Below are 21899 nucleotides of genomic sequence, written 5' to 3'. Positions count from 1 at the left end.
TCCCATAAAGGGGATTTGATATTTTTACATTGATATTTTAATAGGTGCATTTCTATACATGCATGCAACAGTAATGATCAGTCAGGTAATGAGCAGACATACCATCTCAGAGATCCACTGTGTCTTTGTGTTGAGAATATTTAGGCTTTTTTTTTTTTTTTTTTTTTTTTTGGCCAGTCCTGGGCCTTGGACTCAGGGCCCGAGCACCGTCCCTGGCTTCTTCCCGCTCAAGGCTAGCACTCTGCCACTTGAGCCACAGCGCCGCTTCTGGCCGTTTTCTGTATATGTGGTGCTGGGGAATCGAACCTAGGGCCTCGTGTATCCGAGGCAGGCACTCTTGCCACTAGGCTATATCCCCAGCCCCGATATTTAGGCTTTTGTGTCCCTAATGACAAACATCCATCAAATATCTGAAGCTTTTTAGGGCAAAATTAAGATCATAATTGGCTAACACCAATCATAAAAAATATACTAGAAGACATCTTATACTTTATTGTTTTAATTCTTATTAATATTTTCCTTTCTCAACTCTTCAGCTCTCTAAGTTTTGTACTTTTTCTAAAGAAGCTATATATAAATGGCAACAGGCAATCACTTATTCATAGACAAAATGATCAGTAGTCAATTAAACTCGATGCTATGTGTACTTACATTTTTGTGGTGAAATGGGAATATCAGACAAGAAAGAACACCTTTTGTTATCCCCAGTGCTGGAGATTGAACCCAGGACCTTAATCCTAGAGCTGGGCAAGTGCTCTACCACTGAACTATACTTCTAGCCTAAAGGAACATTTCAAACCCATACTTACTAGATTTGATGAGTGCTGAATTGACCTCATGGATGACATACTGGTCTGGTGCATATAACCATAGCCTTGGGAATGGCTCTGCTGGTAAGCTCCAGGAAGGACAGGTGCTGCACACAGAACACACACGAAGAGTCCTTAAAATTATCTCCTCATACTCCTTCCCCTCCCTTCAACATGAGGCCGTGCCATGTGCATGGCTTCTACCTTTTCAGTGCCAGCTGGAATATGAGGAGCTACACTGCAAACAATCACTATGTTAGTCCCAATTGCAGTCATTAATGGCATCAATAGAAAACCAGTTTATCATGCAGTTATATTTTTAAGATGTTTTATTGCTCTATTATAGAGGTTATATAAAACCAAAACAACCAAAGAATGCAAACAAAACAAAAAAAAAATCCCCAATCACAAGTTGTTTGGGCCACATAATTCTTTTAAGACACTTACCAAAGTAAAAATTGGAGTTGAAAGAGATTTAATTGGATTGCCCAATCAGTAAGAAAATATCATGGTTTACACAGAGCGCGTATCATTATACATGATGGGTACTTAGCGGTTAACTGAGTGTTAACAAAGACTGTAAACGGAACATTAATTTAGATATATGTTTGTTCAACCGCCAATGAAAAGTCTGTACCTGTTGAAGAAAACTTAATTTGGAACACAAGAGTCCCACTTTCATTTTGATTATAATCAAGACTAAGTAAATAAGTTCAGGGTGTTTTTTTTTATTATTAAATTCTAAGAAAATAGACAACTTAAAGAATGTCATAGTCAGCTTCCCATGTGAAAAATAAAAGCAAAAAAAAATGGTATTCATTCAGCTTGTCCTATCCTTACTTCTAATTAAGACATTCAAAAGACACAATTTCTGTTACAATGAACTCTGATTTCCACAAAAACCAACAAGGAAGCTAGATTAAACACACACACACAATCAAAATCATGTATACTTAGATGTGTGTTTATGTGTTTTAGTGGTCATAATCAGAAGCATGAAATAGAAGCAAAGGTAATTTAGTAGTATTCTCTTTATTATATTTTGAATAATTACATAATTTATTAAAGCTGTACATGTACTATTAAGTCCATAATAGTTTGCCATTTTGTTTAATCAGATTGACTAAGTACTTATAATGGATTGATTTATTCAGGACAGTTTTATGATGAAAGAAACAGATTAAATTCTTAAGCATTATAACTAATTAATATTTAATAAATGGCAACTTTGCTCTGATGATACATAAGAACATCAATACATTAAAGAACTTTAATAATCAGAAAATTATAATATAGTGCTGTGTTGTCCCGATAATAATGTCATTAGGTTGAATGGGACCTGTATTTAGTAGTTCTTGAGTGAATTTACTGTTGTTACAAATTTTATTTTCTGTTCAGATATGACATTAAGGAGAATTTGCCAATATCTTTACTGAGTTGGAGTGTATTTTCATTATTAAACCATGATTAAACATCAAACACTTCTGAAAACAGCAGTATTTTAAGATTACAGACTCAATTAAATATTTAATGTCAAGAGATGTCGAGGATATTGTTGAAACCCACTCATGAAGAAAAAAATGATAAAATTTTCATAAATATCTAAGTTGTTTGTCTTAGCTGAGTAAAAGAGGCCTTTCTCTATGAGAAGCTAAAAGTGCTAGTCCTTCTCTCATGAAGCTGAATATGTTGTGATCATACAGTAAGTCTCCATGACCTCTACTGTAAGTCATGGCTGTCTACCAAGCTCAAGTTCAAGGCATACCAGCATGATAGGAATGATAAAAACAATTGCTCTCCTACAGTCACACTGGTGGGTCCTCAACCACTGGCTCTTTCCCCAAATTAAAACAAACAAACAATGGCTGGCTGTGCAGGGTTTTTCCAACTAAATGCCTACATCAATGCTTTGCTAGTCAGAAGCTTGTTTCTAATCATTGAAACTAGTCCTTTCTCCACTAACTAATATTTGAGTCTACTTAAAAATTAAAGAGAATATCTCTATTTATTTAAAAGAAAAATAAATTCTAGCCAATATTTACTATGAATCTTACATTTTTATGTATTAAGTTAAACACAGTGGGCTTAAAATATGTTGGAGGGAGAAAATCTTTCAGAAAAGGACAATGAAAAGTATGCAATCCCAGAGTCTGTGATACATTTATGCTTTCATTTATACATCATAACCCCAATTTTGTCCCCGTAAATATTGACACTTGAAAAACATTACTTATTATTCTTCTCTTTTGGGCCTTTGAAATCTGTTTTTGTTTCTTGGGTTTTATTTTTTATTGGTTGTCGGGTTTGAACTCAGTGCCTGGGAGCTGCCCTGGAACTCTTTCACTCAAGGCTAGCACCCTACCACTTTGAGCCACTGATCTACTTCTGGCTTTCTGGTGGTTAGTTGGAGGTAATAGTCTCATGGATTTTCCTTCTCTGGCTGGCTTTGAACTGTGATCCTCAGATCTCAGCCTCCTGAGTAGCTAGGATTGCAGGTGTGAGCCATCAGAGCCCAGCAAAAATTGGGTATTTTAGAATGTGTTCAACTGCTCAAATCCACCTTTCAGAGCTACTGCTAACTCTGTAAAAAAGGTAGGAAGGTGTTGGTCCTGAGCAGGTGTGAGGTAGAGAACAGGGAAGGAATTGAGAAGCAGCCACTACAGAGTACAATTCATTCAGTATGCATGCTTTCACTGATCTCATTTCCCTGAACTACTTAATGAAGGTTCCTTTGGGGCTACACAACCTTGCTATCTACCTTCTACCTAGTGCAACGAAAGAGTTTTTAGGAGGTTCCTATTAGGGCTGTGAAAACCATAACCAAGAGCCCAGAGGAAAGAACTGGGTAAAAGGAAACACCAATTTTAAAAGAGACGTGAACATTGCTTTCCTCTTGTTATGCTACATTAAGAATAATTTTTTTGAAACAAGCAAAAGGAAATTTAAGGTGATAGCTTTGAAAGTTCAGGTTATGATAAACTCAATTGAAAGCTAACTATTCTTCTATGAGATTTTTTTCTATGAAATTTAGACTTTAAACTGTTCTTGAAAAAGCTAGATGTTAAGGTAACTTTGCAACAACCAAGGACTTCTTATAGAGAAAAAGACAACAGTGTCCTTTTATTAAATTAGTGGTCAGATTTTATCAGTAAAAATTCCGATGGATGATGATGAAAGTTCAGTGGTTTTTTTAACAGCTGAGTTTGACAGTTTGTTTTTTATTTCCATAACATTAATATTTTCCAAAAGCTTTTGTTATCCTAAGGCAACAACAAAACACAGAAGTGCGATGCAACTTTCATTTCACATTGCTGAGATTTATTGATCCAAGATCCAGAAGTGGACCAAAGAAAGACCACACAATTCAGGCTCTATTTGGAATGCCCTGCAATGCTTATAAAACCAAAATGTCTCTTCTGATGCATAATAGTTCTTCCTCAATTAGCTAATACTAATGTTCTCCATTGAAAGTTTGTTCTTAAATGGAGAAGATAAAACTAAAATAAAGAACTGAGTAGTTAAGGTGGTTGTGCTAATTGGTAGTAAGACAGTATTGTGGTGTGAGCTTTTTGCTCAAACAGATAATGAAAAAGGAAAGAAGACATTTTCTTCACGTTGTTGATTTATTTTTACCAGTACCAAGGCTTGAACTCTGGGTCTCACATGTTTCACAGTGGTACGCTACCACATGAGCCATACGTCCAGTCTAATTTTGTACTGGTTAACTAGGAAGAGAGTCTGGAAGACTTTTCTGCCTGGGTTAGCTTTGAATTATAACCCTTCAGATCTTGGCCTCCTTATTAGCTAGGCTTACAGTTGTGACCTACCTGCACTTGGCTAAAGTAAATATTTTTAACAGCATTTTAAAAATCAGAAACTAGAGAAAAGCAGGAATGTGTTTTAATAGGCAAAGATTAAAGTAAGTGAATCAAAGAATGCACAACAATAGAGGGAGGAAATCCATGATGAAGAATGTCCCCACAAGGGGAGAAACACAGGAAAATGAGGATTATTTCAGGACACTTTTGTCAATGGAACTTTGTATATTGATCCTTTATTATTGCAAGTATCTCCAGAAAGTGTCACCCCTACTTTGTGTAATATCCAAGCAGAGACCAAGACTGCAACAAAACAAGTTCTTTGCTAGGGGAAGGCACAGTATAGATTCCAAGTATTAAAACAGGGTACAGGCTTAGAAGGCCCACAATAGCTAGCCCAAGTCCACTTGCCAAAAAAAAATGGCTTTATTCACTACAGATATAGCATTAATTGAGAAAATAACTTGAGAATCTTTCTCGTGAGACCTCAAAGACCTACAATTTATTAAGTCAGAACATGGAGAAAACTCATTCTTTAGAAATATTCCAATGAAGAATACAGGGTACAATGAAAAGAGGGTCATCATTTTCTAACATTTTAAAAGCTTTAGCAACTAATGCATGTCAGAGACCTCAATAAGATTTTGCCTGTGCTTTAGTTTTAGAAAAACTATTTAGATGATCAGAGAGGAAGTGATAAAAGACAAAATGTTTAGGAGCATAACATTTGAAAGTGCTTGTTGAATAATGAACTCTCTATACTATTTAGGAGGGAGGTAGAACTGCAGACTGGTAGATCACATCAGAACACAACCGTCTTGCTCAAACAGCTTAGAAACATGTCACTGAGTTTTCGTTAACCTAACAGATTTCTTAGCTCTATAGAAAATGCTTTTCTTTTCCCTACAGAAAATAGAAAAAAGACAGAATTTTTTTTAGGTTTTTAGTTTGTTCTGAGGAGGAGGGTGTTTGGGTTTTTTGTTGTTGTTGTTTGGTTTTTGTTTTTCTCTTCTTCTTATTGTTGGCAATACTGGGGTTTGACAAGGAGCCTTGGACTTGCTAGGCAAGTGCTCTATCACTTGAGCCATGTTTTAGTAGCCCTTCTTGCTTTAGGGCAGATGGAACCCCCTAACTCTCCCTTTATGTAGCTGATAGTATAAGCTTGAATCAGTACACAGATTTTTAAATTATTAAGATGAGGTCGCGTAATAATTGCTTGACTGGCCTTGAATCATGATCCTTTTCAAGTAGCTGAAATTGCAGGTGTAAGTTATCACACTTGCCATTTTCTTTTTGTTTGCTTGTTTTGTTTGGGGCAGGACCAGTGACTGAACTCAAGGACGCATGCTCAGCGAATGCTCTACTACTTGAGCCATGCCCTCCTTTTGTTTGGTTTATCTGTCTGGCTTTAGATCGAAATTCTCCTCCTTCCAAGTGACTGGGGTTACAGACATGTACCACCATCACTGAGTTTTAGTTTGATGGTCTTTCCTGATAAACTGTGAAAATAAGCTGGCTGCTGGTGGCTCGTGCCTGTAATCCTAGATACTCAAGAGGCTGAGATCTGTGGATCACAGTTCAAAGCCAAAACTGTGAGACTTTCTGGAAAAAAGCTGGAAATGGCACAGTGGCTCAAGTGGTAGAGCGCTATTTTTGAGACAAAGAAGCTCAAGATAGTTCTCAGGCCCTGAGTTCAAACCCCAGGACTAGCACTAAATAAATCACATTAAAGTTATCACTTTAATCCTTCAGTGAACATTTCTTTGGCAGTAGTACATTCATATTACAGTGATCCTACAGTCTCTTCTTTAAATTATTTTTATCTCTAAGTAGTTGTATAAAGGAGTTGCCATCGAACAAAGTAGTTCATGAATGCAGTGTGTCTCAGTCCATGTCAGACCTTCGAACATTCTCCCTCCCAACTCACCCCTTTCCTCACTCTTCTTAATTTTGTAGGATATGCATTGAATTTTCAACTGCATTTTATTCCTTCTTCTCTTCTCTTCATCTACCTCTCTCCCCTTGATCCCAACTCACCCCTTTCAAGGACCCATTTCCTGGTGTTGATTTTGTTGACCCGTGATTTAGCCTTCTTATAGTCTCTTTTAAGAAAATGAAATATATATGTATATATACATATACATATATATATAACTACACACTAGGTATGTACCCTTGTAAATGATAATGGAGCAAATGTGCCATAAGACTCTGCAGTTAAGAAGACAGAAAATATGCACAAAAAAAGCTAAATAATACAAATTAAAGGCTTATACCTAGAAGGACCAACTTAGCTTGATATGGACAGTGGTAAAGGTCTGATTTCCCAGGAATACCTTAGCCTCAGGCAATTTGGGGGCATTCAATTCCCCTACTCAGAATATGTCTGGCCCTTATTAAACACTTCACTTGATTTAGCTAACACAATTTTCACCACAGTCTTCACTTTGCAGAGAGAATATACAGATCGTCGACATAAAACAACGCAGTCAAATTATCACAGCAAGGTGGGAGCCAGGATTTAGGGCCAACAATCTCAGTCCATTGCCCAAATTCTTGACTACACTACACCAAAATAATTATGGGAGAAATGAGAAGATAGTGTAAGATCCATTTCCACTTAACCAGTATGGGTGCTGAAAGTGTAAAGGCACTGCACTCTGGAGGGCAGAGAACCTTCCAGAACTGATGAGGTCCCGATTAGAAGACTCACAAGCAGGTCCACTCTTCGGACAGACAGAAGTGACAAAAAGAGAAAAGCAAAAGGAAAGGTGCTTAATTGCCAGAGGAGATGAGCAAGTCAGGCTTGACATACATGCACTGGGTACTCTGTTGACCTTGACTTAGAGATGGGTGGGAATCTTCCTGGGATAAATCCAATAAGGAGTGGGGGTGGGGGGTGTTGATAAAATGTGCCAGAACTTTGGGAAAAGTAAACTCAAACAATATGAAATAGTATACTCCTGGGCTTTGAGATGGATGTGAGTCCTTTTGAAGTTTTCTAAGTCTCTAGGAAGATGGAGAGAAGGATAAAAAAGGAGGGAAGAAGTGGGAAGGAAGAAAGAGAGGGGGAAGGGAGATCCTTGTCTCCCCTTCCCATTGCTAATACCACCTTATGTTATGCTAGGCAACAAGCAGTATCCTGTGTGAATAACTTTCAGGATACATTCAGTGTCACATCCCCTACTGTGACTTCAACCCCCATAATGATGGCACCTAACAATGTATAAGGTAATTTTGCCTAGCTGCCTGAAAAACATTCTTCCTTGGAATGGGTATGAAAACAAGGAGGATTAAAACGTTGTTACCAAAGTGGAAGTGAGAATTTAGTTGCAAACACAAGTAAATCCAGGAGGTGATCTAACCATTTTCTTTCCAAATTTTAAATAATCAAGTTAGTATAAACTAAATAAATTGGATACTTCAAGATTATCATTTGTCAATTGCAAAAGTATATATACAGGCCTTTTACTTTTTCAACTACAGAGACACACACTGCATTTAATATTTCATTTATGCATTATAATCTAGTAAGAGCTCTTATTTTGGTTGTACTGGGGTTTGAACTTAGGGTCTCAAGCTTCCTAAGTAGGTATTCACATCTCCAGCCCTTTATTCATAGTTATTTTTTGATATAGAATCTTACTTTTTGCTCAAGTACTTCTAAAATGTTATATTAAAACTCCAAAATATTCCCCCATACTACTAAAAATCTTAGCACTATATTTGAATTACTTTGACAGTGAAATTTGACTAGTCTCACAAGCCCAGAAAAGCAGTACATTTTGATTCCAAAGCTAACTGGGTTTTCTCTAGAAAAAAAAATAAGTCTCTAAATGTTCTCTGACAGAACTGAGCTCAGCATAATATGGTTTAAGTATAATGGGTTATCTTCAAATGTAAGAAATTCCACTGCTCTGCTTGAAAGTAATATAACCAATTGGCTCCTATATTTAGGATCTGAATTTCGACTTGCAATGTTTCTATCTTCTCAAGATTTATTTCCCATTTTAGCTATCTAGGCCAGAATAAAACTCTGGTTTGTAACTAGAATAATTCAAACCACCAACATACACAGGATCATGACTGCAGAAGAGAAATGAATTCCTTCCTGGAATCAGAGTCTTTCATGATGTTCTCATGGCAGCAAGTCCACAGGGTGTGTATCTGTGTGTACACACACGTGGGTGCACAACCCCCCAAAAAGCAAAATAATAAAAAAAAAAGAAATGATGGATAATATGGATTAAAGCAATAGAGAATGTAAGAATGACAGGTATGCAAAGATGCTATTTCCATTGTGTAACTGAGTCACTAGGAGGAGCTTGCAGACTTGAATTATACCACAACCAAAGCACCAGCCTATAAAAAAGCCCAATTTCCTGAGTGAATACTACTGCTATGTTAGACGAATCAGTCTTTTCTAGGAAGACCTGTTATTCCTGCATGGTGAAAGAAATTCCATTATGCTCTTACAGAAGACATTCTAAAAATACTTACTGGGCAATACGTAGAATATATTGTCAGGGCCTGCATACTGTCTCGCAGCTCTTAGACTCAAGGCTGGCACTCAACCACTTGTGCCACAGCTCTACTTGTGACTTTGGAGTGGTTAATTGAAGATAAGAGAGTCACTGACTTTCCTACTTGGGTTGGCTTTGAACTGGAATCCTCAGATCTCAGCTTCCTGAGTAGCTAGGATTACAGGACGGAGCCACAAGCACATGGCAAGACATGCATAGTGCATTTTAAAAAGACTAAAGCCAAAATTGAGAGACACAGGATAAGAAGACGAACAACTACAAAAGCAATTACTTGCAAGACTGTTTGGTGTAAATCAACTGAACAACTCATGTAGGGGAGAAGGAAATGGGGAGGGGGAGGGGAGAATGAGGGAGGAGGTAACAAAGAGTACAAGAAATGTATCCAGGGGCTGGAGATATGGCCTAGTGGCAAGAGTGCTTGCCTCCTATGCATGAAGCCCTAGGTTCAATTCCCCAGCACCACATATATACAAAATGGCCAGAAGTGGCGATGTGACTCAAGTGGCAGAGTGCTAGCCTTGAGCAAAAAAAAGAAGCCAGGGACAGTGCTCAGGCCCTAAGTTCAAGCCCTAGGACTGGCAAAAAAGAAAAAAAAAATGTATCCAACGTATGAAACTGTAACCTCTCTGTACATCACTTTGACAATAAATAAAAATAAATAAAAAATAAAAAGACTAAAGCCTGGACTGTATCCTTAGTTTTTCTTGAACATTTGGATTCGAATATTCACTCTTAGGGACTATTGCCAATCATGAGTTCCCAAATACAGTTTTATATTGGATATTCTTCATGACAAGCCACAGTATACATCATGGAGACAAAGCTTAGTGTTCATGTCCCTGACATGAAATGAAGTATTAGAAAATGAAGGTGTGGGCTGGGAATATGGCCTAGTGGTAAAGTGCTCGCCTTGTATACATGAAGCCCTGGGTTCAATTCCTCAGCACCACATATATAGAAAAAAGCTGGAAGTGGCACTGTGGCTCAAGAGGTAGAGTGCTAGCCTTGAGCAAAGAGAAGCCAGGGACAGTGCTCAGGCCCTGAGTCCATGCCCCAGGACTGGCAACAAAAACAAAACAAATTAAGAAAATGAAGGTGTAACTGACCATCTGGCTCTGACAGAGTCCATGTTCTCTCAGTTAGGCTCGGACCAGAAAAACACAGGAGTATGAAGCATCACTGTCAAATAGGGACCGTCACCGAAACCAGTCATTGTGATCAAATGCATACAATTTTAAGGATATGCAGACAGGAGCTAAGTAAAAGCAAGACAGACAGATGAATAGGCAATTATCAGTATACCTGGGTCAAATATATACCATATGATAATGACCAAGAGCCAGCAAGGACCAGAATGTCGAGAAAATGTACTGTGAGACAACCAGGAATTAAAATAGACAATAAAGAATGAGAAACATGGCCCTGAGGCAAGAAGCAGAAGATATAGAACCCAGGTAAACTGAGATATAGCCAAACAAAAACAATGAAACTCAATAAAAAATACTCCAACTGCTGCTGGTATATCATTTACAACCATAGAAATTTTAGAGTTCCTCTAATGCCAGGCTCCAATTGCCTTAACTCACACACCTAAGAGGACAATGAGGCGCCAGGTTGAAATGGAAAGTGGGAGAAGTCGGAAAATTTGTCACTGCAGGGGTAATATCACTCCCCTTAAAGTCTCAAATATATGTAAATATGTACATCCAGTTAGCCATCCAAACCTGAGCACCAGTTCTGATGCATAAAACTCAATGTTCCTATATCCATTTTCACGGCTCATGTTCAAGATGATGAAAGACGAGAGAATCTCTCATGAAGCATGCGACTTTGCAATTTATAAAGCTTTTCCCCCAAAGTCTTCTCATTGCACATATATGCCATGGCCACATTTATATCCTTCCTAGCATTCAAACCTGTTTCTCCCAGTCCTCTCAGCCTCACAGGAAACACACTTTAAATGTTTTATTGTTTGCTACTTGAAGTGTCAGATGTTTATTCTTCATAGGCATCCAGGACCCTTTGATTTAATCTTGGCATATCAATGAAAGACACATGTGCACCCAGGGACAAGTGCTATTCATTAGTATTTGATCCTGTATCCAACTTCACACTCAGAACAGAAACCTAAAGATGTTTCTTTCATTCCATTCCTACTGAGAAAGAAAGATATGAGTTTCTCTAAAGAGTTCAAATTCAATCAAAAACCTGACACTTTTTCTTGGGGAATAATAGAACTCAAATTTTCACACAGTTTATAACATGTGCTTTTTGTAGACTGTATGTGCCAGACAGATGGTTAAATATACTCATGTGGTATCCTGTAAACTGGAATTTACATTATAAAGAAATTGTAATTCATTTTCCTATTGACTATTAACACCACTTTTTTTTAATAGTTAACAAACTTGTCAATGACAATCTCAAAATAATTCACATACAGAATTGAGACTTGGTAAAGGATTTTCTTTAGAAAAGTCAGATTAGGAAGAAATTGGATGTGAGGTGAGGGATGGGGTTAAAGTTACTAATCAGCAATTATAAAATTAAAATTCTGCCTAAAGTAGAAATGCTCACCCGTTTATTTTAAACAAAAATGGGCATCCCTAAATCAGAAGTGTGTTTTGTTTCCCTATATAATCAACCCAAATGCCCCTCAAATGGATGAATAGATAAAGAAAATGTGGTATATATACATGATGGAATTTTACTCATTAATTAGAAAGAAAGATACTGTATTATTTTTAAAGAAATGGAAAGATCAGGAAAAAATTATGTTAAATGGAGTAAGTCAAGCCAACCCAGAGAGACAAAGGATGCATGTTTTCTCTTATATGTGGAAGCTAGATGTTGCTTATAAATGTAGAAGTAAATACAGTGGGTAGTATGCAAGTTACACAAATGCATTAATTGCAATATGGTAGACTCAAAGAAGAACTCAAATATTGGAATTCCTTAGAAAGGCAAAATCAAAGTTCAGCAAAATAAACACCAGGATGCAGATACTCAAAAAAGAGTGGGGTAGGATCAAGAGGAGAGGAGTAGATGAATGAAGAGAAGTGGAGAAAATATAGTCAAGAATCCAATGTATATCCTACAAAATTGTGTGAAGGAAGGGGGTCGGTAGGTAAGGACACGTGAGAATGTTGAAAAGGTAACCTTGATCGAGATGGAGTCATAAACTGCTTTATTAAATGGCAACTCTATCGTGCAACTACTTTAAGATAATAATAAAAAGAAAAGGTAAATAGTAAAAAATTAAATGTAATTATTCTGTGTATTTAAAGTTTAGAACATGATGTTATAGAATACATATAGATAGTAAAATGACTGCAAGAAGGAAGCAGAATGTCATTCCACAGTTGTTTATATATAAGAGCATGAATACAGTAGAACCCCTAGCACAATTCTAGTAACCAGAGTCTTCACGTTGTATACTACAGCTCCAGATTTGTTGATTCTGAACAATTTCCACTTTCTTCCTATCCCTGGTAACTGCAGTGTTATTCTCCATCTCAGTATTTGAACTCTTTAAAAAAATATTTCTTGGGCTGGGATGTAGCTCAGTGGCAAAGCACTTGCCTAGCAAGTGCAATGTCCTGGGTTCGATCCCCAGTACCAAAAAAAGAAAAGACAAAAAAAAAAAGAGTACTCAGAAAAATATTTCTTACAGGTGGGGTGCTGGTGGCTCACACCTGTAATCTTATCTACTCAAATGGTTGAGAATCATGGTGCAAACCCATCCTGGGCAGGAAAGTCCATGAGACTCTTATTTCCAATTAACCACCAGAAAACTAGAAATAGCGTTGTGGCTCACTGTGGTAGAGTACTAGCCCTGAGCAAAAGAGCTTAAGGAGGGTATTCAGACAGACTCCAAGTTCAAGCCCCATGATCAATTAAAAAATTTTACATATAAGATAAAATTTGCCATGTTTTTGTCTGTGTCTGGCTCATTTCACTCAGCACACTGTCCTTCAGATCCATCGTGTTGTGGCAAATGGTAGGATCTCCCATTTTAAAGCTGAATGGTATTCCCTGGCTTATTCCTCCTTTTCTGTATTCATTCACCAACAGGTATTTAGCTTGTTTCCATCTCTTAGCTACTATGAACAATGTTCCAAGGAGCATGGGAATGCAGACAGCTTCAAGAGGTAGTGCTTTCATACCCTCTGGGTGTGCATTCAGAAGAGAACTGCTGGATCGCATGGCATATCAACAGAGCTTCACACTGGTCCCCATCAGGGCTACCACCATCTACATTTCCACCAATGGTGTACTAGGGTTTCTTCTCCAAGAGTGATTTTTTTTTTTTAGAAAACTACTGTGCCTTCTTAATTTTAAAACAGCACTCATGATTTAAAAAATAAGCCTGAAGCAGGGGCAGATTGCCATATATAAATCATAAATCCTCAATGAGAGGAATAAATGAACAGAAAATGTTAATGCCAACAAAAGTCTTTGACTTTGTGGACAGTATTTGGACCAAAAGAGATTTGCAAATACTTCTGGTAGACACATATTCATCACTTTCAAAACAGAGCAATATTTTTATCACACTGTACCTGTGGGTAATATTCTCTTCTTGATTGAATAGTCAGTCTGCCATTTAATGATAGCTGTTGTTCTGAGGATTTAGGACCTCACCCAAAGATCTCTGTCACAAACTAGATTGTAAGGGACTCTTCTTGTATTGTCTTCCTTCCTTGACCTATTCACCAACTGACTGAGCTCTCCCCACTCTTTTTCTATGTGGTTCCTGAGCACAGTGAAAAAGAAGCCATGCTATGTAAGGCGGGATTTCAGAATTCTGTTGGGCACTTTGAGTTTCTGTATTCCTACTGCAGACAGATGCATGGTATAAGTAAGCTAACCAAAACCCTGAGGGAAGAAGTACTTACAAGACAGGATCTGATCCCTACAGTGTCCCTGAGATGGGATACTGATTCTCTCAGGGGAGAGTGGCAGGGGTAAAAAGTAACTGGGTATGTAGAGAGATATATTTCTTAAGACAGAGACATTCATCAGCCTTACATATGGGTTCCAGGTGTAGCACGAGAAGATGGATGGGATTTGATTTCAGTGTTTTGCTCAAGTAATAGGGTAAATGAGCATGCCATTCACTGAGATGGCAAACACAAAGACAAGATCAAGTGGGGTTTGGGAGTGGCAGAGGCTCAGGAAAAAAGATTCTTATTTCAGACATGAGGGAAAGATGCTTGCTAAGCATCCTGCAGTCAGATGCTTTGTCTGGAATCTGGCCATAGTTAAAAGTAGCAAGGTGCATTGGTTTAGATGTTTGTTATTTTACATAAATGACAAACATCAATAATCACAAGGATTATGCTGTGTACAATCACATCCAAAATGTTGTTTTGTAATATCAGCTCCTCTCAAAGGCTGCTAAGAAGGCCTCCTGTTTTCTTGATGCCCGAGGAATCAAATCTCTTGGCAGAATCTAACTCATCTAATGCAGAATGAATTTTCAGCAAAGCTCCTAGAGTGAATGAGGCCTTCGAGGAAGAGCCCCACTTATCTGTAGATCTAAAGAATAATAAATCTTCTGCAGCATAGACTAAGGAAAGCAAGCTAAGGTTACATCCAATTGACCCCTGTGTCTGCAGAGGGGCTCAGTGCTGCTCATGCTCTGGCTCTTCAGGAACGCATCTTCAAAATCCACAAAGCCCCTAGGCTAGGCCCAAAAGACATGAGACTATACCAATGTCTTATGCTGTCCTTTGCCATTCTTCAGCCTAAAACATTCCTTATCTATTTCTTTGCTAGGGTAACTCTAACCTTAGGCAATATGCCATCACAATGCCATTCTGAGCACAAAGATTTTATGCATCTGATTCATGCACCAGTATATGATGAGTTCTTTAAAAAAACTCCCTGTATTTTTGTGCCTTCTCCCAGCATGGCGGAGAGACTAGATACATGGCAACTGAACAGATGGAGTTACAGGTGTCACAAAACACCAATTGGCTATCCAATGGTTATATCCTAGGGACAGTGGGCCAAGAGTTTCAGGGTGTAGAAGTTTCTCTTCCAACCTCATCTCTTTGAAGACAAATGCCATGGAATGGAGCACAACAAGCACAGCGCAGCTAGGCCGGGTTAAACTCTAGAGGATTCAGAAACTTGTTTTCAGCCAGTGAAGGCAGAACCAAGGTCATTCCAATAAGCTACTTTCCCAGCAAAAATGGGAAGAGTTCACAAGGTCAAAAAACTCAAAATGTCTATTTTGAAAAGTGCATCTGTTTCTCATTCCCCTCACCCTCCCTTTCATGCTCCAGAGGAAAATAGAAACACATAAAACACCTGAAGGCAAACGGAACACAAGTTCAAACTGAGAAGGGTGAAAACACTAGCTGAGACTGCAGATGCAAGCGACTGTAAACACACAGAGACACACTCACAACACCAAACAGCAAGTTAAGGGAGACCAGGGACATGCGAAGTATTACAGGAGACAGACCATATCATAGCGAGCGAACTGAAAACAAACCCCAAGATGAAAGAAAACCTCCCAGGGAAATCAGCAGAAACTATCAGGATGATTTCCACTAAGGGAACCAAGTATCACATGAAAAGTAAGTTGAGCTAATCTAATCCTGGGAGGCAATAAAGATCATTCCAAACAATACTGTTCAAGAATCAAAACACAACTGGATGAAGTTTAAATAGAAATCTCTGTAATTAATCAAAGTAACACAGTAGAAATGTAAAAATGAAAACCCTTTGGTAACCGAGTCCATTGGCAAATAGGCTACCAAGTCTGAAATAATTGCATAAGAGAATAAAAATATCAAGCAATCAAAGCAAGATGAGAAAAATCTCATGAGAAAAAAATACAACTAAAACAATGATAAAAAGTCAACGTTAGAAAAGGATTGTATTTGTTCATGAAAACCAAATGTGAATGAAGAAAACATTCTGCTTTAGTCAGAATATCCTCTATTGTAAAAGAAAGGCTTCGTAGCTGCCCACCACTTAATTCCAAGGTCATTTTCAGAACTTTCTCATGAGTAAGAGAAAGAGTTCATTTGAATGTATGGCCTTTAGGTTAGGCAACAGAAACTATCTTAGGATACTTCTTATTCTTTTTCTATACTTTTCTTGTCACTGTTGAGTTAGAGCCACAAAGTGTTGGTACTCAAGTCTAGTGTCTCCTCCCCTGCTCAATATCCTGACCACCAGGCCATAGATGTGGTTTGAGACAACCAAATACTACAGGCCACTGAGTATTCTTATTGGTCTTACAGGCTTCAGTCCCCTCATCTTTCTCATTGCATCAAAACCCAACTTCCACCGGAGGGGCGGGGGGACAGTATTTGCCCCAGCTATTAATAACAGCCTTATCAGCAGTTTAGCATCTCCAAGAAATCCACTGGAAGTTGTAGATCCAATCCACCAACTTAAGTGGAGGAATGAGAAAAGGTTCAGGAAAGGGTGGGCATATAAAATAGACCAAGATACTAACACTGACTAGTTATTTTCCATTTGGAAAAAAAAACATGCCCCAAATTTTATCATTGATTTCTTTTTGGCAAGATCTAATTCATTCTACACATTTATATTGATATTTAAACCCACACTCATACATAATGTCCTCTCAGTCACTCAAATATTACAATGAGATTGTTTTTTTCCTCTCCTAATGGAAATCAGATACAGATTATGCTGAACTCTACTGAGACTGTGCATATTCATCACATACTACTCCTGTGAGACATTCACATTACAAATCCCAAGGTCAATTTTGTCATTACAGATGCATTTTCAGTGATAACAGTGATAAAATGTGTGCGTGAACACGTAAACACATGCACACGAGCACACACACCACACACACACACACACAAAATAACATGCAAAATGCAAATTAGTGGTTTAAGTAAAAGACAACTTTCTAAACTTAATATTATATCTCCAATTAAATGTTTGTGCAGAGGTGCAAAATACATTAGGGACACTCTGGTGACGTAAGTGGCTGTGGTGTGTACCTCCTTCTTCAGATGGTCGTGTTACCTCACTGCAGCAAGAAAAGCTAGGGTAGAGCTCAGAAATTTCTGACTTGTCATCTCCCAGACCTGTACCAAAAGTGCTGCTGGAATGAGATCGAGAGCGGTGTCTCCTATATTGACTCGCCTTTTCTATAGAGGAGAAACACCCAGAAATGTGAATAAGTGATTTGAAAAAACAAGAAAATCACTTAAAAAGTGAATACCAGAGAAGGGAAACAATTCCTTTTTAATAATAATCCCAAATCTTGGCTGTTACATGGCCCTAGTCAACTCTTCCCAAACCTTAGCATGCACTGTTCACGACCTAAAGGATTGGAAGTTTATTTGCAAGCATTTAAAATCTAAATGTACTTGTTACCTTATGTATGTAACTGTAACCCCTCTGTATATAACCTTGACAATAAAATTAAATTAAAAAAATAAAATCAGAATCTTAAATGGGACATAGATTTAGGAGATAGACATGAACTAAGAAAACCCTGGGAAAATAAATATGTTTCTTTCAGATATAACACCTGCTGGTAAATATTGGCTTTCAACTATCTCGAGGTATATAGTATTTGTTGCCTTTGTTTTTAGAAAGTTAAATGATATGGTTTGGCTAACTGAATGAATCAAATTAACTACAGAAGTATTAGAATCTCTAGTTTTCATTGGGGACTCAAAATTATGTTAATTAACAGTAATAGAGTAAAATTCAAGGGGTAAAGAATTTAATGACATATTTACAGCCTTTATGCTATTTAAAATAACTGCCTCGCTATCAAAGCTTTTCAGACCATATTTTCTAAACACAGTTTGAAAGTCTGAAATGTCAAATCATGGTATCACCATACAAAGCATTGTTTTCTTTTTTCGATTTAATTATATATATTCAATGTAAGATTAAAGTCAATTAAGCTCCTTACAGAAAACTATATTCATTGTACATTATAAAGAGACTCAGAGATAAATTTTAAATACTTTAAAGTTTAATTGTAGGATATTTGTATATAGAAAACTTCTATAATATTCTAGCTATAATCTATTAAATCTATGAACCAAAATTTTTATGTTCTAGCAGTTTTATGCAATCCAAATAACTGTATTTATAAACCCAGAAGGAATATAAAACCATATTCACCTACAAAAAGCAAATATAAGTAAGCTTGAGACACCATCTTACATGAATCTAGGAGAAACTAATCTAGGATTTATTAAAAAAGCTCTTCTGCAAGTTTTATTTTCATGAATAATTAATGTTATCTTCACATAGCAGTGTATTTATTTTTGGTTTATTCTTAAGTTTAAAATCAACAAGATACCATTCCTACAATGAGCCTGTACAGTTTATAGCAGCTTCGTTTTCAGAGAAAATACAACATAAACGAAGATGAACTCAAAACATGAGCAATACCAGAGAGCATATGTAGACTTCTAGACTGAATATTGTCTTCCAGGGGATCAATATCGAAGATGGAGCCAGGATCTGTGCGCCAAACTTTGAGATCTTTCACCAAAAGGAAGAAATCAACAAATCATGAAGGATTTTTTTTCCAAGCCAACACCATAGAAAGACTAGCAAACAGCACATAATACAACTGCACTACAGAATTAAGAGAAAAATAGGAGAGTCATTTTTATGTGCATATGTTTAAAAGAGTCTGTCATCAAATTTAAGTTGTTGCCTGGCTACTTCCTTGGCAGGCTATGCTGAGCCTTGCAGAATACCCGTGACCCTTTCTGCAAGTCAGGAGTACAGGATGAGCCCACCTGAAGCCCCCAAAACCCTAATCACCCATGCTCTACATCCAAGAAACAGGCATGGTGTCTGAAAGTCCCCAAATAAGGACACATGGGTCATTTGTAGATGGGTCAATTGAGATTTTTTTTTTCTCAAAACGAATAAAAACCTTCTCCCACTGATAGCAGGAATGAGTACTGGAAATGTAAGCAAGTTGAAAAGTCCAGTTTTTCATTCTGGAAGTCCAGGAAGCCATTTAAGACAGATTTGTTAACAACTCCTGACAACAAAACATTGCTCAGGAACTATGAGGGATGGAATATGTGTAGGAGCAGTCCTTATCTCAGTGGGCCACAGACTGGTTCACTTCCATGGTCAATGTTCACATCATTGTTATCATTTAAATTAAAAATGGCACCCAAATGCCCTGTGTCAAAGGCTCAGTCTAGCTGTGGCATTCTCCAGAGTTGGTAGAATCTTTAGAAGGCAGGGCCTAGTAGGAGGAAGTTAGATCAGTAGAAGGCAGGGTCTAGTAGGAGGTAGTTAGATCAGTAGAAGAAGGAGGGGCCTAGTAGGAGGAAGTTAGAACATTAAGGCTGTGCTTTTTTGTCACATATAATGAGAACCAGCCCCTTCCCCTGTCTTTGCTTTCCAGCAGTCACTACATATTCCTGCTTCCATGACACACTGTGTCACACAGGCCCAAAGCCACAGGGGCCAAGTAACCATGGACTGAAACCTCTAAAACTATGAGCCAAAACATCCCACTTCTTTTTTAAATTAATTTCTCAAGTATTTTGCCACAGTAATAGAAATACAGTGTTGATTTTAGCAAGCCAATGTATCCTTCCATTTTAATTGGAGATAAAATGCACCTTTAATCATTTCTTAGTTCATTGGTTGCCCCAACTGATGGGTATAAGGACAAAAAACCAGCTAAGTAGTGCTATACAACTGGAAAATAAGAAATCAGTTATGGATATATGACAGAAATAAGACTTCAGTAGACATAACCAATTGGCAAACTAAAACTGGAGACTTTCTTGACAATGTTTAATGTTTGCTCTATGCCAAGCATTATTCCTCGATACTATTATTATGCCTGTTTTGTAAGTGAGAAAACTGAGGTATGTACATAAATTGAATAGCTTGGCCAGGGACCCTTGACTAGTATATAGCAGAACCTCCAGTGAAAAGAGAAGCCCCATAAACTTACTCAGCCTGTATGGCTTGGAAAATCTACAAACTTGTATTTCCATGCTTAATGTTTGTGAATTGACTTCCATTTCTTACCTTCATTGGTAAGTCTCTGAGGAAAACAACTTCACTCAATAAGTAAGTAGTTCAAAGGAAAGCATCTTACATTTTTCTTTAAATACAGTAAAATTTACTATCTTATAGGTTTTATAAACACCCAATCTAAGAGCCCAAGTTGTAAAGTAGCTTCATGGTTTATTCAGAATCATCTCACTATAGTTCCTGGTCCCTGACCTTTGTAGGACTCTGAGGTAAGCACTCAGCCTAGGAAGATAACTTGGGTCCCTGCTCTATCCCTTATGAGATATTAGCACAAAGGAACAAAGCTATCCATTTCTGTGTTACTTTGAATGAAGACTTCACAATTTATCCACTCAACTTAATGGGATCCTTTGAGTAATCAATTCCAGATCAGTAACGCCATCAGCTGTTTATAGATATACTTGTGATGTTTCCATAGGAAACTTTACTAGAGTCACTTTGGTAATCATCCTAGTCTCTTGATGCTCTGGTGTTAGTGCTTTTGTTTGGTATTAAGATATTACCCTTTCCATGTATATGCTTCCCCTCCTAGCTTTCCTCTAAATGGCCTTTCTCTAGATTTATTCCAAAAGACAGACTCTTACTCTTAAAGGTGAAGAAAATGTAACACTGACATTACTGAGAAGTGTATGCTACAGTTAGCCAAAATAGGCTTTGAGCTCCACATTTACAGTAGCTATAAAAGTTCAGAGACTGAATGCTCTGAAGGAGATGAGAGTTAGTGAACAGTCAAAATACATTTTAAAAATCATTGATTTTTCTTTTCCAGTCCTTCTTTATACTTCACTACCATTCTGGCTGATATTTCAAGCTATGTTCAATAATTAACTGGAAGATTTTCCCTTGACCAAGTGTAATGATCAGATCTCAAGAATACAAGGTCTCTAACTTGTTGGACTTTCAGATATTTTTCACATCTCCATATTGCGAAATAATATTCAAAAACTATAAAAAAATTCATATTACAAAATACCATTAGAATCCATCTGGTACATGGGTCTGAGATAAAAGGACCTACGTGTGCTGTACTTCCTTCTGCCTCCCATGATGACTATACAACACCTTGACTAAGCACACAACAATTGTTCCACCAGTCCTGATCACCCATGGGTGGGCGGCTCCTGCATTTAACCAGAGAGAACATTCTGAAGACCAAAAAGGTGGTATAGAGACAGAGGAATCCCCAAGAACAGACAGCATCTGATACCTGAAAGTCCAGCCTGTACTTCATTTTGAACAGATTACCATATCAAACATGGGGTTGGGGAAGAGTCAGCTGAACAAGCAGGCACATCCTAAAGATAAGGCAAGTGCCCTGTTCATGACTGCATGAATCCACCGAGGTGGATGCTCCACTTACCAACAATGATTCCGGGTCTCCTGTCCATCTCCACAACGTGAGGCTGGACACCTTTATAGGCCACGTCACTGATGACTTGCGCATTCTTCCTCACGCGCTCTGTCACAGGGTCATCCGCCACAGGAGTGAAGCCCCGGCCCTTCGTCTTCTCAAAGTCTTCATGGTATTTTACCTGAAAGAGTTAAAAAGGAAACCACATGAACTCAAATTGACATTCTTGTTACCTGTTCCAAATTCTGTCACTGGGTCAGTTGCATCTAGATTATTTTCTACATATGTATATTTACCGTTTCTTCTTAATCCAAAAACAACATCAGAAATC

The 21899-nt window shown here is 37.7% G+C and overlaps 1 protein-coding gene across 4 annotated transcripts in view; it reads right to left on the bottom strand.

Annotated features, from left to right (window-relative positions):
* Nucleotides 1-21899, bottom strand: part of Nebl (nebulette) — a 310643-nt gene that overhangs the window by 3528 nt on the left and 285216 nt on the right. For 2 of the 4 annotated variants that reach the window (XM_048367948.1, XM_048367949.1), the window contains exons 5-6: nt 21578-21749; nt 810-916 (exon numbers count right to left, since the gene is read on the bottom strand). In XM_048367948.1, the coding sequence (XP_048223905.1) occupies nt 810-916; nt 21578-21749 (279 nt within the window). Of the gene's footprint in view, nt 1-809; nt 917-17174; nt 17325-18591; nt 18685-21577; nt 21750-21899 lie in introns of all 4 variants that reach the window. The other 2 variants (XM_048367950.1, XM_048367951.1) reach the window with 2 other exon arrangements.

This window comes from Perognathus longimembris, chromosome 18 (assembly GCF_023159225.1).
Source record: "Perognathus longimembris pacificus isolate PPM17 chromosome 18, ASM2315922v1, whole genome shotgun sequence".
NCBI classification, from domain to species: domain Eukaryota; kingdom Metazoa; phylum Chordata; class Mammalia; order Rodentia; family Heteromyidae; genus Perognathus; species Perognathus longimembris.
Note: the sequence above shows the minus strand (reverse complement) of the source record. Positions and strands in the feature narration are given on the sequence as shown.